Here is a 22,520-nt window from a genome sequence, read left to right as displayed (position 1 = left end):
CCAGATACAGTTTTACAGGTCTATTTGCAACCCTATAAATTGTCTCTAGGATGTAATGCTCTGTTTTTGCCTTATTTGGAAGAGTCATGAATATTAATGTTGAGCTCTGCTCTGATTGGCTTATTTCAGCAGCTCACAGCAGTTATGTTGTTCAGCGAAGCGCCTCGTGAGTCCTGACAGAACACAGCCTGACTGAATGACACTATGGCAGAAAATCTCAAATTGCTAAAATGCAGCTTACTTGTTTATTAGTGTTTTCAGATCACTTGCATATGGTTGCCAGATTGCACATGTTTAGGTTAAAAACTGAATAGTATACATGTTCTTTTCACAGAACAGCTCTGATTGGGAGTTTTAAATTACTGAAATCTGGCAACCGTAAGCACAAATGCTCTTCTTTCCCCCCTGGCAAAACCAAAACCACTGCTTTTTGTTCAAGTTTTTATTTTTTTAACTACATTTTAGACTCGTCTTTTTCCGTCAACCATATTGCATGTTTATATAACGTTAGTCACAATGCAGGCTACGCAGTGACCGTGATGTATTCTGAAATATAAGCATGCAAAAATATCATACTTCAGTTCTCAAAATGAATAGAAGCCTTGTCAACTGACTATCGTTTTAACTTTTATGGTGGAGGTGGTGACGTTAGCTAGAAGGATGTATATTGTATGGTACTTGGTGTTTCCTGTTGTTACTGTACTAGCATCTTTCGTTATCTAGACAATGCTCTCTCTCTAAGAAACTTTAAATTTAATCAGAAATAGTTTAAACTGTCAATAAGTGGATAAAATTACTTACTGCTTGCAGGAATACAGTTGTAATTGCCCCTTTCTTCAGTTTAAGACGCTGAGCGAAGCTTGCTTGAAATGGGCCGAGCAAACAAATTATTTTGAATTAAATTGTTATGGTATCCGATTGTAAATAAACATCGACCATGACTGTTGACATTTTTTATCTGTAGGAAGGCTATTAAAAGTCCTCACGTCCCCTGCACAGCCTGGAACATGACATTTGTCTCCAAGCTGCCGTTTTCGCTATCCTCACGTGACTGTTTACCTGATTATTCGGCTGCGCAGTTCCGCCTGACAATGAACATGTTTGGACAGATGCAAATGTTGGGGGCGTGCATATAAATGATCCCCAAGGATTTCATCACAGTTGGCGTTATGTTGAGAATCACTTATTTTTCTGTGGTGTTTTTCCATGCACAAGGTTTGTGTATAAAGGAGGAGGCAATGGTGTTTGAGACTCACAGTATGTGATGTCCATGTATTGCACTCTTATTATTTCACTATGGCAAGGTTAATTCAATTTTTCATTCTAGGGCACCTTTAATTATTTCAGTTAGGAAAAACAACAACAACTGTACTATTATTAGACATACTGTACCATGATGATAGAGAAAGTCATTATCGTAAAAGGCAATTGTAACACTAAAAATAAAATACAATCTCAAATGAGAGCACACCAAAGAAATTCTGTGAATTTTAATACTTTAATTGGTACAAATTGTTTAGCTGACAGGAATAATGTGCATATTAAAGCAAAAGTCTTAGTGAGACCAACATTAAAATTGCTAGAAAGATATAATGGTTGGGAAATAAGTTTTACTACAATATAGGCTTATTGAGGTGTTCAATAACACATATGATATAATAAGGACAACTCATAACATTTGAAAGCAGTAGTTTACCCAAAAATAATGTTTTGTCATCAATGCACATTGATTTCGTCCACACCGGTATTAATTGTTCCCTTCTGTGTAACTCAAAATTATAAATCTATGTTTTTTGATGTTCACTTATTTCAATACAATAAATGTAAGCAAGGACTTAGGCTTTCAAGATTTAAAATGACAAAATATAAAGCATTGGTTCCCAAAACTGTACCTGGTTCGGGCATTCAAGACTATAAAGCTTTTATGTGGTATCTTTGTGTGATGAACAGACTGCCATTATTCACAGAAAATCTTGGCATCTTTGTATGTTCATTAGATGAGTAGTTATGTCTGATTTGTGAATGAATCATCATTTTGAGTCAGATCTTTTCAGTGAAAAATTGATCCAGTTCACTGAATTTTGGTCTCTTCTTTAAACAAAGCTTCAGCTCTGTTAGTCTTCAGAAGACTTGGAACATGGTTCAAGAGTTTTTGAAAACAGCCTCAGTTCTCATTAACGTCTATAACACTGAATAGGCCAGGGAAGTCTTTGAAAGTGTGTTTGAGTATGTGGTCCATGTGTACTTTTTACATTATATAAAAAAGAACATTTATACATCATCTGCAAGCTGAATAAATATGCTTTCCATTGATGTATTTAATAGTTTATGGTTTGTTAGAATAAGACAATATTTGGCTGGTAGGCAACTATTTGAAAATCTGGAATCTGAGGGTGCAGAAAGAAAAAAAATCTAAATATTGAGAAAATCACCTTTTAAAGTTGTCCAAATGAAGTCTTTAGCTATTCTTATTACTACTAATAATACATTTTTAAAATCTATTTGCGGTAGGGAATTTACAAAATATCTTCATGGAACATGATCTTTACTTAATATCTTAATGATTTTTGGCATAAAAATGTTGACCCACTCAATGTATTGTTGGCTATTGCCACACATACACTCACCTAAAGGATTATTAGGAACACCATACCTACACTGCGTTTGACGCCCTTTCGCCTTCAGAACTGCCTTAATTCTAGATGGCATTGATTCAACAAGGTGCTGAAAGCATTCTTTAGAAATGTTGGCCCATATTGATAGGATAGCATCTTGCAGTTGATGGAGATTTGTGGGATGCACATCCAGGGCACGAAGCTCTTGTTCCACCACATCCCAAATATGTTTTTTTTTTGACCACATCCCAAAGATGCTCTATTGGGTTGAGATCTGGTGACTGTGGAGGCCATTTTAGTACAGTGAACCCATTGTCATGTTCAAGAAACCTATTTGAAATGATTCAAGCTTTGTGACATTGTGTATTATCCTGCTGGAAGTAGCCATCAAAGGATGGATACATGTTGGTCATAATAATAATAATAATAATAATAATAATAATAATAATAATAATAATAATAATAATAATAATAATAATGATACAAATAATAATAGATTGTATTTATAGCACACTTTTCATTCCGAAGAATCTCAAAGTGCAAAAAAAAGAAAAAGAAAAGATGAACAAGTAAAAATAGTGAATAATACAAACAATCAACCAACACATAACAGTTAAAAGCTTTCCTGAACAGAAAACATAGCTGATGGTGGATATCTCTCTAAGCTCCACAGTACACTGTGGTCCACTCCATGTTTTACATTTCTCCCAGCGCTAGAGGCTCTGTTGCTACATATTCCCAATTCGGCAGTGTCCTGATGACGTTGTTGAGGCATGACAGCTGAAGACCAGATGGAGGGGATCGCTGCAGCACAATGCAGGAGGCAAACCAAGTTTTCGGGGCACTTCTGTGGACACACCGGGGTCGGCCCAGAAGTCCAAGCCATTACACGGTTGCAATGCAAGACGGAACAGCGGCGCAGCCGAGACACGGAACATCTCAACATCATGCCGGACGCTGATGACGCTGGGCCAGTGCAAACGCCGCCAATCAACTGGCAACCTCAGCCACCATGCAGCTCAAGCCCAAGGGAGACCACCAGTGAGCAGCCGACACCCAGAAGAGAGAGCAGACACAGCGAGCAACATCAAATGTCCTTCAAACCAAAACCAACCCCAGCAATTCAAACAAAAACATCAGAGAAGCGGTGGAAAACGGTGAACGGCAAACAACATTCGCTCAGTGGCTGCCAGCAATCAGTAACAGTCCCAATTGTAGCTCTGACTGTTAGACTAGTCACTAACATAAGAAAATCTAAATCTAATAGTACAGTTAACATGATGAATCAATCAAAATGAATCAATCTACTTGTTTTTTATTTTTTATTTTTTTTATTATTATTTTTTAGTTTTTAGTTTTTTTTTATTTGTTTACCGACTTGAAAATCTTTATTATTTATTTATTTATTTATTTATTTATTTATTTATTTATTTATTTATTTATTTATGTATTTATTTATTTATTTATTTATTTATATTTGGTATTTATTAAGTTCTTTTTAAAATGTATTAGAAAAGTAAATATTTTTAAATAAACTAACATAGCCTCAAAACATGACAGCAAGTAGCCTTAATAATAAAGAGGAATAAACAAAAAAATATTTCAAGCAATAAACAAAGAAGGATTTCAGTAGTTAGGAGTATCTGGACATTTGTCATTCAAGAGCTCTGAGTTTTTTTTTTTTTTTTTTTTTTTTTTTTTTTCTTGTTTTTTTTTCTCTTTCTCATCTTTACTGTTGTTTATTGATTATTACTGTTGATAATTACTGATGACATTATAGACAGCGGGAGATCACAGCGGCAACACAATATACACATGATTTTGTAAGCTCATCAATAAGCTCACCAATACACAAATACATATATCCTGTGACAGCTTTAATTCAATGCACAATTAAATGCACACCCATTCGCAATTTGTTCTCTGCGTTGAAAATAAATAAAAATAAATAAAAATAAATATATATATATATATATATATATATATATATATATATATATATATATATATATATATATATATATATATATATATATATATTAAAAATTTATATATAAATTAAGATGCTGTTGCAGATGCCTTTTGAGGCTTTTGTGGTGTTTTATATGCCGTTTGGTCGGTCAAATGCCCGTAAAGAGCGGTTATCGTGTTTGTGTGAAGACTCTATTGAAGAGAACTCATACAAAGTGAAAAAAAAAAAAAAAAAAAAAAAAAACTTGTTTTTGATCCATTAATGCATTTCTCACTTACTGTATGCGATCTCACTGTTTGAAGCGCCAGTCAGAGGAAAATGCCTATCAACGCGGGCTGTCATAAATAATTAAGTGCGTGCTGTCATGAATTAAGCAACGCGTCTTCTCATAGGACAAAGACATGCAGTCTCATGAATAATTATGAGACACTCATGAGTCATTGCCATACTATAGTACAAGAAAATGTCACAACCTATGGCGCTGACATGAAGACGAATGTAAACCAGGAAGTTGAAAATAGATCAACTTCTGGGAAAACCCAGACAACTTCCGGTAAATTTAGATTTGCTTTGCAAGGTCTGGCAAAGAGCCCATTCAAGCCCATTTGTAATCCGTCCAAATCACGGAACATCACTCATTCGAATAAGCTATCACGTCTGTTTTTTGTGATTTAAACTTTTCCTTTTCGTTAAAACCCGAGCAAAGAACAACACTCGGCTACCAGATGTGGATAACACCGGCTACTTTGACACAGCAGCGCTGGATCTGGCCTTGCTGTGATTTTTTCCTCACACTAAATCTGGTAATCATGTAAAAATTGTAAATAATTGTAAATAAATAACTAGCGTAACTATGCTCAAGTCTGAAAAAAAAACAACAACATTTGAAATGACTGAATTTAAATAAAGATTGTGAGAGACAATTTTCCAAAGACTCATCAATTATAAAATACAATTCAGAAGTTTAAATTACACACAATATTAAGTTAATGTAATGATCAACATTATTATGTCAATAGAACTCAAAATAATTGTAAACTAAAAGGTCTCCTGTTTAAATCCTCTGCCTATTTTTATCATGCTGAGAAACTACAGCTTTTAGTGTGACTTTAGAGCGTTACAACTGCCCCCAGTATCCCCTACTGCACGTGACTTGTAAAAGTAAGGGCCAGTATGTACTGTATAAAGCCTAATGGCAGTGTTTGAACTCATTAGGCATAACAAATTCTGATCATTACCTTACATGTGACCATAACCCTCCGAGTGGTGTCAATGCAGCAGCAGTTTAGCACGTTGAATGTGAAGAAAATGCTACATATAGGTTTTATATATATATTTTTTTATTTCATTAGTTTATTTTTATTTTTTAAACAAGTCCTGCCATTAAGTTTTTTGCCTTTTGTTTATTTTTTTTATTTTATTTTGGCAAACACTTTGTATATCCTATGCCATCTCTCACTGCTTTGCGTTATTGACAGCCTGTATCGTTCTTAGTACTGGCAGTACTTCATCGGTCAACAACTTTAAGATTCGACCATTTTTGTAAGTCTCAGCAAATATACGATGTTCTGAAGCAGCTGCGTTGACAGGCGCTGTGCCTCACTGCCACTCAGCATTCTTTCTTTTGTTAGTAACACCTGCAGAAAGACTGGCAGAAGTTTTTTTTTTTTTTTTTTTTCCTCTTCTCAGGTTGACTTCTGGAGGTAGAAGTACTCTGGTCTGTGGTTGTCCAATTGTTTCAATTAATTGAGAAATACAGATTGTTTCATTACATAGTCTTTACTCATTACTGTAAAGGCATTGTTTATGTTTTATAATGGAGGTGGAACAAATTTCAAGCTAATATGTGTAATTGCTGTGCCACTGTTGTTCCCTAAATATTTGGAGGGAAAAAATAATTTCTGCTGAAACACTTTATCTTATAACATTATCTGTATATACATTCAAAGGTTTGGGGCTGGCAAGATTTTTTGGTAACACTGTATTTTACGGTGTCCTTGTTACATTACTTACTATAGAAATTACAGTAAATTATGCATAATTACATGGCACTAGCCCTCAACCAAATCATGTAGTTAATCAGTATTACCCAGTACTTAAATATATAATTACACTGTAACAATGACACCTTAAACTAAAGTTTAACCGATTTAAAAAAACAAAACAAAAACAAAAAAAACACGAATGTGTTTTGTTTTTAAATATTATATTTATTTGTTTATGTTTCCTGTGATAGCAAATCTGCATTTTCAGCAGCCATTGCATTAGTATTCAGTGTCTCATGATCATTTAGAAATTATCCTAATATGCTGATGTGTTGTTCAAGACACATTTCTTATTATTTTTAATATTGAAAACCGTAGTGTTACTCAATATTTTTGTGAATGCCATGATACTTTTTCCCCATTATTGTTTGATTAATATAAAGCTCAAAAGAACCACACTTACTCCATTTGAAATGGAAATGTCAAATGTCCTTACTATTACTTTTGATGTAATTGAATACATCCTTGCTGAATAAAATGATTGATTTCTTTAAAAGCAGCAACCTTGCTGACCCAAACTTTTGAATCATGGTACTGTAGTTGTAGTTAATCATAATCATTTCTGTAAATGTATCTCCATTAAACTACCTAAACAGTTATGTCCTTTTTTCATCAGGAGTCCCATTTTCACAAACTGACTGCAACTTATGTTTTTATATTTACTCAGCAGCCCTCTGCATGCTGCCGTGGCGCGTCAGGAACGAGCAAAACATTGTACGGCTCTGTTTTGCTCTTTATCTGAGGCAGTAATCAAGTGGAAAATGGGCTGTAGAAATTGATTTAAATGCCACTGTATACTGCCTTCAAGGCCCTCTCAGATTAACAATGCTAATTTTCTTTGACCTGTATTCATTTGCATGTAAATTTCCAATTTGACTCTGAATATTAGAAAAACAAAACAAAAAAAAAAAAAACCTTTTGAGTGCCTAAAACTTACTGGATCACCTCCGGACCAATTATAAACTGCTGTGGATTCCTCTGCTTAATTCCCCTGACGAATAGAAGTCCAGAACGTGGTGTGTTTATTCATACATTGTCTAGCATAGAATTTAAATTTCAATGAAGCGCCGAGCGACTGGGCTAATTGGGTAAGGAAGTGGCGCAATCTCGGAGTGCAGCTTGGAATACTGTTGATGTAATTACGATCCATGCCGAGAGTACAGTAGGTGCGTTTGAAATTAATTAACTCCCCTTCTCGTGCTGTAGTTAATCCTAATGTTTCGGATTGTTTTGCTTTTGACAGTTCCCCCCCAATTATGCTGATAGTGAAAGTTAATCAATTCCTCCTGATTTGCTGCCCACTAAATGCTGTGGAACTCATTAGCTTATTAACCTCTGTTTTATATCAAGTGCATTTCGGGGTGCTTTTCCATCCCCTCCAGCACCTCGCTGTGTAAGCGATAGCACCTGTCAAATTACTGTCAGACAATTGGGGCTTATGGCACACTAAATGTCCAGAGACCTCCCGGTCTTTTTAAATGACACATATGTGCTAACAAGACTGAGCTAACGGCTTGAACGCCTCTTTGCAGGACTTTGTTATGAAGATAATCCGCTCTCTGGAGAGTCCGTCTTCAGTCATCCGCGCCAAGGCCTTCCTCGTTCTTCTGCAGGTCCTTATGTACAACAGAGAGATGCTTCTGCTCTGCTGTAACTCCAGGTAAACACTCTACACAATGAAATCCCATCAACCAACAGGGCAGAATACATTGAACAGAGCACACGTTATAGATCCGGTGAAAAGCTTCTGTTCCTCAATAGCGCTGAGAGCCAAATATACACGGAACGGTAAACAAAGACACAAGCACAAAGAAAAAGGCAGGAGAGATGTTCCTCTTGTGCACCATATCCAAGTACAAACACACTACAAATAATTCCACATATGAATCAGAAAGAGAGAAAGAGACCATCGGGGAGATGGAGATAGGGAAACACAAACTAAATCAATATCATATATGTTTCATTAATGGTTGGTGGAGAGATGCATGAGAGGGTGGAAACTATTGAGTCTGTTGCTCCACTGTAACTGTTTTAGTTGAAGGTTTTAAGAGTTTCAGTGACTTTCCTGTGTTATGAGTGCAAAAGTTCCACAAAATGTCTTCCCAACACTCATAATGTTTTAAACATCTCTAAATCTCCTCTCATGCATGAATATTACAGATTTTAATTAAAGCCCCACTGAAATCAAAACATTTTTTAGTTGTTAGTATGACAATGTCACCCTTAATGTTATAAATAAGCTGGCATGTTCCAAAACAACGACAAAAATTGGCTTATAATTTAGGAGATATAAGCATTAAAAACATACAGTCTCTCACTTTTGTAAAAACTAATTACAGATTTTGATGACATCATCGCAGACTTCACCTTCTCATCAAATCTTCTGTCCAATCAAATGCTCTCTAGAATCTAAAGCCCGCCCCCTACACTGTTGTAGACGTTGCGGCTGAAATCTGTCAGTTTTTAACACATTTACTAGTTTCTACATGGTGAACAGCAGATAGCACACTATATATGTGATAGGAAACCATTCAGTGTAAATATGCTTAATTTGAGGTGAATGAAGTCTGTTTTCACTTTAGTTTCACACACCGCAGCAGCGCACACACATAGTCTACACCAGAGCTGTTGACTACAGACACGAAAGCGCAGCGTGGATCATATGTGCGAGTCCGTGCAGACAACACACATATCGACCCATTTGAATTCTGCACAGAATGCTGCATTTCAAAGCGATATGGAGGAGATTATGATGATTAACGGTTAGAGGAAACTGGCTTTACCAAACAGAAAGGCTCTAGTCAAACTCTGATATTATTAACGAAGCGCTATTGGCTGTTTCAAAAAAGGGGAGGAGCTGCTAACAGCTGGAGCCGTTTCAGGTGAAGTCACGTTATTCAACACATTGAGTAATGCGGCACGTTTCAAGGCACTTCATTAATGTTTGCGCATTCCACTAAAAATATGTATAGGTTCATGTAATACATTTTCATATTTATGGGTTAAGTATATACAATTGACCCAGTTTATTGTCATTGACTATTAGGATACCATTAATAGGTTTTTCTTCCCCTTAAAGTGTTAACATTGAGCCTCAGAGGCATCATTAAACATTGAGAGTTGTCCACTCAGACCTGTCAATCTATTTCCAGCTCGACCAATAATGTGAGTTTGGGGTGTGGCTACTGTAGCAGGTTGTCTAGCCAGTGTGGGACCATAGTTGATGCGTTACATAGGAAAATAACTCCAGCTTCGGTTACAGAAGTGCAAGCCAAAATGTTCTGCATTTAGATCTTGAAGTATTAAACTGGTCATGAACACGTCGAAGCGAACGTGGCATTCTAGTAAGCCACAAGTGACACTTTAATACACCCGTTTAATGCATCCGTTCAGAAAGACAAATGTACAGTTGTTCAGTATAGACAGCATCAAACAGCTGTGGAGTGTTAGCCTATTCAGTTGCTTTCTCATGACACATAGCAACACAGCTAAAAGTACTAATTTGTTATCTACTTCTACTTGTTCACAAGCCTTAACAAGCACACATAAGAGCTGTATTTGTGATGTTTGAGTTAGGGGAAGTGTGACTCACTAAAGGAGTGTTTGCAAGGTTGTTTGAAAATGTTTTATTTTGTAATTACTGCACTCAGAAAAAAAAAAAAAAGGTACAAATGCTGTCCCTGGGATGGTGCCTAGTGTAAGAATTTATGACGGTCACCTTCATCTGAATGGTGATTGCAGGGAGAGAGCGGCCTCTAGACGCGGCATGACAACTCAAATCGATGAGTTTCATTTTCTGCTTCAGATGTCTCTCTGCTCATCATTTCCTCAAATTTCCTCATTTCCACTCCTGTGTGTGTGTGCGCGTGTGCGTGTGTGTTTGTTTTATTAGCTTTTTTATTAGGCTATTGGGGAGTTCTTTTTCAAACTTGTTTAGGGCTGTTAATGTTAATTGATAATATTAATTTTTATTGATTATTGATTTAATGCGTTTTTTTTATTTATTTTTTATTTTTAAATACTAAGCGCAAGAAAATGGACTGCAAGACCATATTTCTGTTCACTTCATTCACTTTGATGGTGTGTTAAACATGTTGACAAGCATTATGAACGTTGGTCACCATCCGCCGGTGTCCCTGACAGCGTCTAATATATCATGTCACTGTTAGCCTATAGAGCAGGGTTATTCAAATCTTACCCTGGAGGGCCAATGCGGTGCAGAGTTTAGCTCCAACCCTGATCAAACACACCTGAACGTGGTAATCAATGTCTTCAGGATCATTAGAAAATCACAGGTGGGTGTGTTTGATCAGGGTTGGAGCTAAACTCCTCAGTGCATTGGCCCTCCAGGGTAAGATTTGAATATCCCTGCTATAGAGCATTTACCGTAAATGCACGTACATGATATGATATAAACCACACCTCACAAGCTAATTGGACTTGTGAATTCATTTTAATAATTGAATGGGATTGTTCAACCATATATACTTTTGCTCCCAAACTTGTATGATTGAACCAAGTGAGATTGATCCCAAAAAATAAAATAAAAAATAAACAGAGGACTGAAAATTTATTAATAGAGTAAAATAACAATAACCTAATAATATTATACTATTTATTAACGAACCATGGCATTTTTTTTTTAATACATGCGGAGACAACAAGTGCTACATTAATATAATAAAAAAAAACGTAAAAAAAAAAAAAAAAAACGGACTCTTATGGCACTTTCACAACATCTCATTAAATTAAAATACAATCAACAGTACACATTCTTTCTTTAACACAGCTCTTTTTGGCTTGGCAACAGACTGGCTTGACCTCGAACTGTGAAAACAATGACAGAAACAGGCCGATTATTTAAAATGTTCACATTCTCCATAATTGAGTCTCTTTGCCTCAATCTTACATAAGAAGAATGTATCTTGAAACTGATCTCATTATTCCTTTTGTATGTACATCTTCAGAATATATCCGGTCATTTTCTTTAATCATGTTCTCCTAATTCATCTATATTTAATTTGAAGTCAGTCTTGAACAGCTGAAGCTCCTAATTGCACTCATCACTGTCTTACAAACACAGGATGTCTGTCATCACTAGCATTTCCTCTTCCCGGGAACGAGATGTGCTCTCTCTTCTTGCGCTCTCTCTCTCCTCATCTCTCAGTCTTCCTCATTTCCTCCTCCTACCTCCGAGTCCAAGCAGTGCTGCACTGATGGAGTGTGTCAGAACTGACCCAGCATTCCATCTCCCAGAGTGAGAGCGTTTCCCCGCTGTTCTCATAAACACTTCTCTAATTAGCTGTGCAGCGTCTGCTGCATGCAGCCCTGTCAGATGAGTGCTGCAGCCCGCCTCAGACATGTCAAACCGGACACGTTGTGTCCAGCCCCTCTTTGGTCAGAGCAGACACATTGAATTCTCCCAGCTTCTAGATAAGGGGATGTTTTTAACTCAATAAGACGGCAGCAGAGCTCAGAGGTAGTGAGGAGATGTCTCTGTTCTAGGATTGGTCCTCTGGAGGTTTCTGGTGGAGGAGGGGTTGGAGCTCTACTGGAGTTTTTAATTTAAACGTTGAGATAAGAATGTTTCATTTTAGAGACTGCAGAAATTGACATTGCAGAATATCTGCATTGTTAAAAAGATTTTTCATTTTATTATTTTTTCTTTCTTTCTTTTTTTTATAAAACAGTGGTGATAAATACGAACTGTTACTGCTGTTAACTGATCATTTTAACTCCATTATACTGTAACAATGTGTTTGTGGTATTTCACTTACATCCATCTGGAATTAATTTTTCATATTTAATGTGCTTTCTTATAGCTTCACAGTGCATGCTTAATGATTTAGATCTGTTTTATAGACTGTCTCTGTCTTTTTTACAGATCAGTGCAACTATACTGGGTTATCAGGGGTTGTCAACTACCTAAAATGTTTACGATATTCTTTATAGATCTTGCTTGTCCCCTCCTTCAATGAAAAATTTTGCGGGTGAAAAAAAAGGCCCTTTTTTCAATAGTGTAGCAACGCCTGAAGTAATTGTCAAACCAAGCAGATTTACAGTGCCTTGCGAAAGTATTCACCCCCCTTGAACTTTACAACCTTTTGCCACATTTCAGACTTCAAACATAAAGATATAAAACTGTATTTTTGTTTTTTTTTTGTGAAGCATCAACAACAAGTGGGACACAATCATGAAGTGGAACGAAATTTATTGGATATTTCAAACTTTTTTAACAAATCAAAAACTGAAAAATTGGGTGTGCAAAATGATTCGGCCCCCTTAAGTTAACACTTTGTAGCGCCACCTTTTGCTGCGAATACAGCTGTAAATCGCTTGGGGTATGTCTCTATCAGTTTTGCACATCAAGAGACTGAAATTTTTTGCCCTTGCAGAACAGCTCGAGCTCAGTGAGGTTGGATGGAGAGCGTTTGTGAACAGCAGTTTTCTGTTCTTTCCACATATTCTCGATTGGATTCAGGTCTGGACTTTGACTTGGCCATTCTAACACCTGGATATGTTTATTTTTGAACCACTCCATTGTAGATTTTGCTTTATGTTTTGGATCATTGTCTTGTTGGAAGACAAATCTCTGTCCCAGTCTCAGGTCTTTTGCAGACTCCATCAGGTTTTCTTCCAGAATAGTCCTGTACTTGGCTCCATCCATCTTCTCATCAATTTGAACCACCTTCCCTGTCCCTGCTGAAGAAAAGCAGGCCCAAACCATGATGCTGCCACCACCATGTTTGACAGTGGGGATGGTGTGTTCAGGGTGATGAGCTGTGTTGCTTTTATGCCAAACATAATGTTTAACATTGTTGCCAAAAAGTTCATTTTTGGTTTCATCTGACCAGAGCACCTTCTTCCACATGTTTGGTGTGTCTCTCGGGTGGCTTGTGGCAAACTTTAAATGACACTTTTTATGGATATCTTTAAGAAATGTCTTTCTTCTTGCCACTCTTCCATAAAGGCCTGATTTGTGCAGTATATGACTGATTGTTATCCTATAGTCTCCCACCTCGGCTGTAGATCTCTGCAGTTCATCCAGAGGGATCATGTGCCTCTTTGCTGCATCTCTGATCAGTCTTTTCCTTGTATCAGCTGAAAGTTTAGAGGGATGGCCAGGTCTTGGTAGATTTGCAGTGGTCTGATACTCCTTCCATTTCAATATTATCGCTTGCACAGTGCTCCTTGGGATGTTTAAAGCTTGGGAAATCTTTTTGTATCCAAATCCGGCTTTAAACTTCTCCACAACAGTATCTCGGACCTGCCTCTCTGCGCTTTAAATGGACCTCTTAAGCCTAGTTCAGACCACATGATTTTCAAACTCGTCGGGTCACTGCTCTATTCACACTGCATGAATATCTGGGGTATCATTCAGTCACTGCTGTGTCCACACTGCACGATGGTTTGACGACAGAGGAGTTCACACTGCATGACTGAACAAGAGGAAGAACCGCCGACAACTCTCTCTCTCTCCGGTCCGGTGCGCAAACTACGTTTCCCAAACACACGTGCGATGTGACAAGTAAACAACGCGAGATCACACGTGCGTCAGACCGGAGTTCTCGCGCGTGACTTGGAATTGTTATTAAAAATGATAAACTGCACAATGTTTGCTTCAAATTGTATGTGCGCTGATTTGTGGAGGAAAAAGAAAAAAGATTATGGCCGAAGAAATTGTTGGAGAGACAGAGGGAGCCAGGATTGTGTTCTGCAAAAACAGTTTGAGGTAAATAAATAATTGTGTAATGTGCTGCTGCTGTGGCTGGATGTGCAAATGTTTGCCCTTTGATAGAATTGTAAATATATCTATTAAAATACTGAAATTATGCTCTATAACTCCTCCCTGAACCTCCTGCTGCCCTATATCTCACTCTCTCATTGGCTGTCGGTGTATTTTTCAGTCAGAACGCAGTTCACACAGCAGGAGTTTGAATCGCCGACAGGTCCAGATATTTAGCATGTCAAATATCTCACCGGCGTCGGCGACTCGTCGGCGATTCTCTCTGATCGCGTCTTTGATTATTCACACTGCGTGATTGTCACTCGCGTGCACGAGCACGGATTTGCCTGTGATCTCGGGCATTTGTCGGCGATTTCACAAAACCTGTCGGCGACTCAAAATCGGGGCAAAAATCGGGCAGTGTGAACTAGGCTTTAGACTATCACAGTGCAGGTGCATTTATACGGAGACTTGATTACACACAGGTGGATTCTATTTATCATCATTAGCCATTTAGGTCAGCATTGGATCATTCAGAGATCCTCACTGAACTTCTGGAGAGAGTTTTCTCCACTGAAAGTAAAGGGGCCGAATAATTTTGCACGTCTAATTTTTAAGCTTTTGATTTGTTAAAAAAGTTTGAAATATCCATTAAATTTCCTTCCACTTCATGATTGTGTCCCACTTGTTGTTGATTTTTCACAAAAAAAAAATACAGTTTTATATCTTTGTTTGAAGCCTGATATGTGGCAAAAGGACGAAAAGTTCAAGGGTACCGAATACTTTCCCAAGGCACTGTATGTTGTTCAATACGGTGAATTAGCCGGACCAACTTGAACACAAGCAGAATTTGTTTTTTTTTCCCGTTATGCAAAACTGATGACGTGGATTCCTATTGAAATGTCTATATTTCACTGAGCAATGATGAATGTGACTGTACTTTAAGTCTATTGTTTCCCCCCTTTCCTCCAATCAAATTGTTTTAATAGTAAATTAAGTTGTCTTACAATGAGCTACTAATGACATGTCCACAAATCTGCTCGTTAAAGGGGTACTTCAGCACTGGAAAGATCAATCTGTATTAAAACTGGGTCATTAATGTAGAAGAAATGTGAAATTATTTTTGAATTTGGTTCTAGACTGAGAAAAGACATTGTATTTTTGTCTCAGGGGGAGGAAAGACAATTCCTAGAATGCAGCTTGCTTCGCTGCCCTATGAGGCCAATCCCAAAGCCACTGCTACTGGATTACTGGATCACTTTTCCATCGTGTTCATTTTCATAAAATCAGTTCAGTTAGAGAACAGACACTACAATTAAAAATGGAACGTGTCTGTTCAATATAATGTGATGGGGAAGCACGTCAATTCAAATATACTCCAAGGTTTCTGCTGATACAAAGCCATATGCTAATCGCTGAAGTAACCCTTTAAAGGGTTAGTTCACTTTAAAAATTAAAAGGAAGACTTTCTTCTTCCTGATGAACATGATAACTGATATCCTGATGTTTCCAAATGTTATAATGGCAGGGAACGGGGCTCATGAGTTTAGAGCAAAAAAAAAAAAAAAAAAAAAGCATCCATCCATCATAAATGTACTCTACGCGGCTCCGGTGGGTTAAATGAGAACTTCGGGGAATTTTTAAGTTAATCTTGATCGTTATACCTTTGTGAGTACTGTCTATAGAAAAAACTAACAAAACAAAAAACAAAAAAAACACCCGGATTGATGCTTGCAACACGGAGCTGTTACAGTTAATGTCCAGAGCTCCCACTCAGCTAAAACGGCAGTTATGGGGACATAAACATAGTGTCTTTATGCCTCTTAACAGACACAAATTTAAATAAAAATGTCTGTCCAACATGAACAGGGCCCTTACATGATAACGCAATGTCTTTAGCCCCTATTAAATTCACCTAAATAGTGTTTTAGACGGCTAGATGTAATGTCGCACTGAAGTCCCGTGGGAACTCAGTTGTAGCCGGAAAAAGGTAAATAGTCCAGGTGGGAGGAGTGTTGTGTGTGTGAAGAGTGATGATCGGCTCACAAGGGAAGAAGAAATGGTTTGCATGTGTCAATGAACTAACGTATACATCAGTAAAGGCATAGCATGCGTATCTCACTACGCTACCCTGCCAGTACATACACAAATGGATTAAAGTAACATTACGTTAAGTGACCAACCATTCAGAAATGTCCTGTTTGAGCCTTAATTTTTTAACTTTGATGGTGCCGTCATCTTGTTCCGGGTCCGACTCTGGTTTAAATTGATACAGTTGAAAATTGACAGGCAAAATTTGGATGTTCTTACAATACTAATGAGAATTTTAAAATAAAGTATATTACAAACTTTTAATTTAGATACTAAAGAGTCATATTAACTTTTAAATAAATTGCATTATATGACCCCTTTAAGAGGCACAAAAACAATATTTATTCATATGCCCCCATAACTGCTGTTTTAGCTGAATGGGAGCTCTTGTTCGGGTTTTTTTTTTTTTTTTTTTTTTTTTAATAGACTACTCACAAAGGTATAACAATCAAGATTAACTTAAAAATTTCAGAAAGGCTTTATTAAAGGAGTTCTCCTTTAATAAAGCCTTCTGAAGCAAATCAATGGGTTTTTGTAAGATGCATATCTATATTTAAACATTATAAAGAAACATATCCGGCAGACCGCCTTGCACATTGAAGGAGAATTATGTATGATGTAGAACATAGCGTACGTTTTTTTTTCTTCGTAAGTTGAATACGGAAGGTGGTCTGCCGGAAGCTAGATATTTTACTTTATAAAGTTTTAACTATAGATATTTTTCTTACAAAAACCCATTGATTTGCTTCAGAAGGCCGCATGGACTATGTTTATGATCCAGTCAATTTTTATATACTTAGATTTTCACTGCGATCATTTTTTGGTCTAGAGTGAGAGACCTGGGGCCTGATGTATTAATGTTGCGTAGGTACAAAATGGGCATATACACGGGCGTACACAATTTTACGAAAACATTGAGATTTATAAAAAAAAAATAAAAAAAAATAAACTAGGTGGTACATTCTTTGTTCTAGTTCCCTCAGAGTCCCATTCAAATGATAGGGCCATTGAGGGAGGGGTCTTTGTCTTTCTCAGGTGTGAAAACCATAATTATTCATGATGATTCACTCCCTTCGGACGCAAAACATGTCTTACAAATTTTAAATCAGTATATTGTTTTATGGGAACGAGTGGCTAGTGATTTTTACATTGTCTTGAAGCAAAAATTCTAGACTACATGATCCAGTTTTCAAAAGACTTGTGAACAAATATGGGTTTTATAGCCTTATAACAGTGACTTCGTTCATTTTTATTTACTTTTCTTCACAAAACACTCAAACATAATTTTCTCAAAACTACAAACTCTTACACACATGTTGCTCACATATTATTATAGTAGAGTTTGTGCTGAGTACAGAGTAATTAGCCTGGCTCTGCACCCCATGTACTTCCGCTCAATTTCCATTTTCCTTTAGTATTTTGTCTGGGACTAGTATTTTCTTAGGTTTTCTCTGAAGAAATTTTAACTGGTTCAATCCACGAACAAAGGTAGTGGCTGAGAACGATGAAGTTGATAGTGCGCGCTAGTTTGAGTTGTAGTTCAGTATTGACAGCGACGGAGAAAGATGTGAGCGAAGCCATTCATTCCATTGTGGCACCGCTACCGAATATCCAGAAGTTAAAGCCAGAGCAAGAAAAATCTTTGCTGGGGTTTGTTTGTGGCCATGATGTTGTGGCCCTCCTCCCCACAGGGTTTGGGAAAAGTTAGATTTTCCAGCTGGCTCCATTAGTGGTGAAGGAGTTGGCTGAAGCCCTATTTAGACGGTAACGTTAATTGTTTCTCGTGGGGTCGAAAGATGTTGACATCATTTAAAGGAGCTAGTCAGTGTTTTTATTACCGTCCGTTTCCCACCACCAGTGTTGGGCAAATTACTGAAAATTAGTAAATAACTTATTAACTCATTTAAACTTACTTTAAAAGTAATTTAATTACTTTACCAATTACTGTATATAAAAAAAGTGATAAGTTACTAGGGAAAGTAACTTTTAAGTTACTTTTATGTCTGCTTTTTAAAGATAAATATGAACAGAACTTAACAGTCAAACCCAATAAACATAATTTTTAGACCTATTTATTGTAATCAACAGGACAACAGGACTTCATTCTTTTTTTCTGACAAGAAATATATCCGATTGTGAAAAGACTAGAAATATCAGGTTGTTTAAACCACATGTTTAAATTTTACTCCTGGCAAGTTGTTACAAAATAACCGTGTGTGAGCATGTTACAGATAGCCTATGTTGTAGACAGTAAGATATGGTGCAAGCTTATCAAAAATGCTTTTTTACATTGGTGGTGATAATAGGCTAAACATTTAAACTAAATGTGTTATGCTCCAAGTGTTTTTAACTTATATATATATATATATATATATATATATATATATATATATATATATATATATATATATATCAAATATAATAAGTTAAAAACACTTGGAGCATAACACATTTAGTTTAAATGTTTAGCCTATTATTTATGTATATATATATATATATATATATATATATATATATATATATATATATTTATGAAGTGGAACAAAATTTAATGTCGGCCACTGGACGCTTGGTCGTCACTTTAAAAAATAAAATAAAAACTTTACTTTTACAAAAAAAAAAAGGCTCAATTTTTTTCTCAAACGATCAAATGTTAGCGATTGGTTATGGTAGATCCAGAGTGGCTCTGGGCAGAGCCATTAGTTTTAAACTTCAACAGAGTTCCCGCCTTCATGGAAGTAAATGCTTGTCAATGGAGAGTGGCCAGACTCTCTGTACAAATGAAATGCATGTGAGTCTGGTAAGACCAGGCTAAGAGTAATCAGACTTTAGCCATGAAAATTTGACAAGTAACAGAAGTAAGCACAGATGTCAGCCCAACACTTCCTAAGCCCAGAAAACGGCTCAGGGCTCAGAGGGTTAACTGTTAACACCCCCATTAACAGCAATAACTGCAAATAAGCACACCATGCATTTATGAGAGTTTCACACCACCGTGGAGGACTTTTAGGAGACTCCTCTTCACAGTACTGCTTCAGCTCAGGGATAATGGTAGGCTTTTAAAAACAAACTGCGTGTTTTAGATTCTGCCTTGCTTTTTGTGTTTTTTTGTGTTTTTTTTTTTATATTTCCTTGCTGTATTACCTAATAGTGTTTCAGCTTTAGTTCACAGATGGATCGTTTAACATTCTCTGCTACGCAAGGCGTCCAAGGTCCTGATGGATCAAATCATTCCCATATTATGAGTTATCTATCCATAAGGTGATGTCCCAAAACTTGAGGATTATTCAGGTGCAAACATGAGACAGGTTTTTGTTTTCTTGTTTTGATCTGGCCCCTTCACCATGGATCCCGTTTTTCCTGAGGGTAGAGTCTTGTACACTGACATTAGCCCAGGCGTGTCAATTATTATTATTTTTTTTAAATGTTCATTGTGGCTTCACAGATAATGGAGCTTTTTCACATTTCCAGGATTCTGGAAAGTCTTCATAGCTGGGTAAATATATAGTGGTGAATGGAAACTTCAACAGATACCTGTATATTTTTTGAATTCCCAATTTACGCATTTGCCTGATTTTAAAAGAAAAAGAAATTGATTACTTTGGTCAGAAGAGTAAACATGTCAAATATGCAGTCACTCCCTCATCTGTTGTATTAGAAACACACAACCAGCAGAATGGACTAGTTTTCTGCAATTTGCCAAGAAAACAGTCAGTCTAGAATTACGGTGGTAACTATGGAAACGCGTCGTCAAAGTCTGTGAAAAGAGTCCATTTTGCACCTTGCTCCTGGAGAGATTTCGGCAGGATGACCCCTCATTGTATGAAGTGAACATACTAGCAAAATTTAAGAGTTATATAACTGTTTTTTTTTAAGATTTTCAATTACCTCCACTACATTATGAAAAATGAAAAGGGTCTATTTTAAAGCATTTACAAATGTGATAACGAATGGGTTGATAGAAACATGAAGCTCTGGTTGCTCTAGTTGGATAGTGGACGAAAAACAGCCCCAAATGGATTATTGATAGTGTTACATTTTATTCACGGGCTCCTGGTAAAGGAGGTTTGAGTGTCCTTGGTTTAAATAGTGCTGTTCTCCGTCTCATAGTGCTGCCCACTCTTTAGATTAGATTCCATTAATCAGGAAATCTGGTCTATTTTCTGCATAACAAGTAGATCTAAAGCTGCTGCCAGACCCTCATCAGTTTTCAAATGAATTCTGTGTGCCCTGACACACCTAATTCATATAATCAAGGGTTTGGTAATTGACTTATAAGTTGAAAATGTTGCCTCAAAGCAGACAAAATATACCAAATATATGACCCCATTCTGTGGGTCTATAAGAACTGGTTCACAAATCACTGCATTACAGCTCGAACTGTCAGGATAACAAAGAACCACTAGGGAATGAAATGTTACCCTGTCACTCCTGTTGTTCCCAGTCATTCAGTCAAGAAACGATCTTGCATAGGATTCCAATTATAACCGTATGCATGTAGAGCCATAAGCGCACAGCAGTCCTGGCACCCAGTAAATGTAATTTATTGTGAAAGTCACAGTTCCCTTTTCTCATTTCTGTTCTTCCTCAGGTAATGTAGCGGCTGGCTCGCCATGTCCGTCTAATAAAGGACTGCTTGATCCTAACATCTCGGAATAAATGGTTTTGTAAATCATGCTCATGTCGCCAGATTTTCATTTTCTCCCTCATACCTCTTCACCTACGAGCACTGAGTATCCCTGACATCCGACAACAATTCATTCTAAGAGAGGGAAAATGATAGCCTTTTGGGAAGGGGAAATTTATTATAGGCTAATCCAGTCTGGCTGCAACAGAACTCCATTTGTGCACTTGTAAATACCAAGGTTGTCATTTTTGCTTCTCTCCTGTCAGTAAGAGGAGGCATGTTGGAATTTGTTGGAATATTTTTAAATTGTGGCAAAGATTGTTCTTTGTCCAAAATGTAGAATTAATTAAAGAAAAACCTTGATGGTGAGGTTTTCGTTCAGTATGCTGGCAAATGCTAATTATTAAAGGGAGCAACCTCATGCAATATTGTTTATAATTAAAATTGATAGTAATAGTGCATGAAAGCACTTCCTACATTTTTACATATAATAATAATAATAATAATAATAATAATAATAATAATAATAATAACAAAAACAACAACAATGGTAACACTTTATAAGGTCTCATTTGTTAACAATAGTAATAACTGCTTTGACTATATTTTTACAGCAAGTTTTTTATTATTTTTATTAACTAACATTTAACCCTTTGTAGTGTTGTCACGATACCAAAATTATGACTTCGATACGATACCAGACTAAAATATCAATATATCTATACTAAATCGATACCACAGTAAAAAAAAAAAAAAAAAAAAAAAAAAAGATGCTTAATATGATAACAGAACTTGTTATTATTCATTGTTATTTTTTACTAAAAATTCATGTGGCCAGCATGTTCCTTAGGGTTGGGCATCATTTTGATTTGAACAATTATTGATCAATTGATCAATTACTATTAAAATTATCTCACACATTTTTGCTATCTCAATGTATTTTTTACAATGAGGTAATTGTGTTGCAATAGCTTACACACAGCACAAGAAAGCTTGATTTTGAATGGTAAATTGAATTTAAAAAGACGAGTAAACAGTAATAAAATAAGAACAAATAAACAGATTACAAACAATAGCACAAATAAATGCAATAGAATAGAAGATACAAATTAAATAGACTGCTTTATTTTTTCAGCTAGGTCTAACATTCAGATAAGAAACTGAATAAAAAAAATGCATAGTAATTACATTTAAAACAATATTGGATAATGTTCTTTGTAAAAAATAATAATAGTGTACAGATGAAACTATTAAAGTTACACAAGTTGATCAGTCAAGAGCAGTGTGATCGTTTGTCTTTTTGTAGTTTGAATAACAAATGACTGCGGCCCCTTTAAGACGCATGGATCCTAAACACTGTTCCTGTTACTCGTTCTTCCTGAACTGTCTGCGACTGTGTTTACGTTAATACTCTTCCAGATGTGCACTGAGAATTCTTTGAGTG

The 22,520-nt window shown here is 36.4% G+C and overlaps 1 protein-coding gene across 3 annotated transcripts in view; it reads left to right on the top strand.

Annotated features, from left to right (window-relative positions):
- The window catches only part of ulk4 (unc-51 like kinase 4), a 283,773-nt gene that overhangs the window by 80,273 nt on the left and 180,980 nt on the right, over positions 1–22,520 (top strand). For all 3 annotated transcript variants that reach the window (XM_067449187.1, XM_067449185.1, XM_067449186.1), the window contains one exon: positions 8,165–8,292. In XM_067449187.1, coding sequence (XP_067305288.1) covers positions 8,165–8,292 — 128 coding nt within the window. The remainder of the gene's footprint in view (positions 1–8,164; positions 8,293–22,520) is intronic.

Source organism: Pseudorasbora parva, chromosome 7, assembly GCF_024679245.1.
Source record: "Pseudorasbora parva isolate DD20220531a chromosome 7, ASM2467924v1, whole genome shotgun sequence".
Taxonomy (NCBI): domain Eukaryota; kingdom Metazoa; phylum Chordata; class Actinopteri; order Cypriniformes; family Gobionidae; genus Pseudorasbora; species Pseudorasbora parva.
This window is presented reverse-complemented; position numbering and strand designations above follow the sequence as displayed.